This window comes from Temnothorax curvispinosus, unplaced genomic scaffold, assembly GCF_003070985.1.
Source record: "Temnothorax curvispinosus isolate PA1 unplaced genomic scaffold, ASM307098v1 QBEX01005280.1, whole genome shotgun sequence".
NCBI lineage: Eukaryota > Metazoa > Arthropoda > Insecta > Hymenoptera > Formicidae > Temnothorax > Temnothorax curvispinosus.
This window is the reverse complement of record NW_020215060.1, coordinates 7,208-9,775: the sequence shown is the minus strand read 5'-3', so window position 1 is coordinate 9,775 and position 2,568 is coordinate 7,208. Positions and strand designations below refer to the sequence as shown.

General features: G+C 46.6%; 1 protein-coding gene across 1 annotated transcript in view; it reads right to left on the bottom strand.

Moving 5' to 3' along the window:
* Positions 1-2,568, bottom strand: part of LOC112454721 (trace amine-associated receptor 4-like) — an 8,007-nt gene that overhangs the window by 800 nt on the left and 4,639 nt on the right. The window contains exons 5-6 of the mRNA XM_025016267.1: positions 373-611; positions 30-217 (exon numbers count right to left, since the gene is read on the bottom strand). Of these exons, the coding sequence (XP_024872035.1) occupies positions 30-217; positions 373-611 (427 nt within the window). The remainder of the gene's footprint in view (positions 1-29; positions 218-372; positions 612-2,568) is intronic.

Here is a 2,568-nt window from a genome sequence, read left to right as displayed (position 1 = left end):
AATTAATTATCATGTAATAAACTACTTACTTTAATCTCGTGCATTCGGGCGGCGTAAATAATGGGATTTACCAAAGTTTTCAGGATAATAAGACCGTTAATTGTGGCGTAGATGAGGAACACGCCACGTGCCGACACCCCATTAAGTTGTAATACGCAGTCGTTACAAACCAGCATGTACATCATTACTCCAGGCATCCATCCGATTACGAAGCTTCCTTAGAAATTGCGTGAACGGTGAAATATAAATTTTGCGGGAAGCAAAAAATTAAATATATTTCAAGTTGCGTTTGCTATGAAACTCAATATAATTATCTATAAGTATCTCCGTTTTTCTTAATAACTGCGCAGCTTTTTCACTGTGCTGTCTTACCAAGTATGTATAAAGTTGTGTGGATGGCTTTAACGTTACGCGCCATTTGCCTAGAATTACTACGTAACGCTTCCGACGCTCTCGCACGAACGGAAGATCCCGTTCTGCGAAAGCGGAGCCTCGTGGCTTGATGTCTCTTCACTATGCAGAATATGTGAACGTAAATGCAAACCATCAGCGCGAAGGGCCCGAAAAAGAGGCTGCTGAACAACATCCGAAATTGCTTATAAGATAGGAATCTGAAAATTGAGATGTTTGTTCGATATATGTATATGTGTGTGTGTGTGTGTGTGTGCGTGTGTGTGTGCGTGTGCGTGTGTGCGTGTGTGTGTGCGTGTGCGTGTGCGTGTGCGTGCGTGTGCGTGTGTGTGTGTGTGCGTGTGCGTGTGCGTGTGTGCGTGTGCGTGTGCGTGTGTGCGCGCGCGCGCGCGCGCGCGCGCGTGTGTGTGTGTGTGTGTGTGTGTGTGTGTGTGTGTGTACCGGGTGGGGAAAAAGTCCGGGACCGGTGAAATATTATAAGACTTGAAAGCTTTGGTATTTTGACATAAAATACAAAATATCTTGTAAAACATTAAGTTTTCGGTAATGTTACCTTAACATTTTTATGCACAGAATAATGAGACGAATCAATTGGTATAAAAAAAGGCATAGTTGCTTTTAAGAAAAAGTATGCAGATGCGTGTTGCAAATTACATATTTTTTCTTCAAGCCTTATAATTCCAAAAGTTCTTAATGAAAAAATACTTTATTATAGTGTCTTGAAAAGCTCTCGAGATTAGCTACAAGAATATGCATTGAAAAATAGGGGTTTCCATTTAAGAAATTAAAGGTGTCGTTCACGTGAGCTTTAAACGACCATCCAAGGTGAAACCAATGGCACCATCTCATGTGCCCCTTCGAGCCAAACAACTTTTGTATAAAATGTTTTTCCTAAAATGTCTTGTTTTCGAGATATTTTACCGGTCCCGGACTTTTTCCCCACCCGGTATATATATATATATATATATATATCCCTATTCACTCCAACGTTTTTTTCGCCCCAATAATCCTCCAACCATGCACTTTCGAGTCCCACGTGTTTTTTATAATGTTAATAGCTTTGAAAAATTCCCCAAAAATTATTATAATATCTTTGTACCTTCGACTAAAAATCAATGTAAAGAACATTTGGAAATAATTTGTAACGATGCGCCTCTTTCGACAAAGCATCGTCCCCGGCTACCACCCGCCGGGAGCCGCCCGACCGATTCTCCGTCGGGCGAGGACAGGGCGCGGTGCGCCCACATTTTTTTAAACGCTTGAAACGCACCGTGTGCGCGGGAAATCCGCCGCACCGGTGCCTTCCCGCACGACGCCGACAAGCGCCGAAGCGAGCCGATCCCCGCCGAAGCGAGCACGCGGGATGCGGGATCGCGCCGCTCCCACCACCGCACCGTCGCCTGACGATCGGCCTCCCTCCTGCCAAGCTCACCGCGCCGAGCGGTATAAAAAGCCGGCGCGCTCGACGAAGAGACACTTCGTCTTCACCACGGCTCTCCGCTATTCCTGACGAAGCTACCTTTCGAATCCTAGGGTAACACGTACAACGAGGTCCAGAGTTCTGGTTCTCGACTGAGGGTTCTCAGAGTGTTCCCGAACTCCCTGACACTTACCCCGACGGCCACGGCACCGTGGGGTCGAGCGTGCTCGGCCTCGCAGCGAGGGTTCTCACGACCGTGACCCCGGGATTCCGCCATCCTCTGATGCAAAATACCGCGCTTCGTTGTATTAATTAGTTTCAGCATTTCGGCACCCCGGCACTGCCGATGATTCATATAGAATATCTAATTCGGTTCATATAGCATATCCGATATCTGTAGCCGCGTTCCGTATGTAATAGACCGCGTTCCGTTGTCGTCTTATATCTTTATTTTATGTATTAATTCCGTTAGTTCCGTTATCCGTTAGTTCCGTTATCGTCTATCGGTAGCCGCATTCCGTATGTAATATACCGCGTTCCGTATCGTCTTATACCTTTATACCGCGACGGACTCCGCTCTGTCAAATACCGCGCTGCGTTATTCCCGCCTCTGCGTACCGCATCTCGAGGCGAAGACTCGAGTCCCGATATTTCGTATACCGCGTCGCGTTGCACCGGCACTACCGACCACTGTAATCTACCGCGTCCAGTTTGTATGTAATACCGAATCCCGAGTA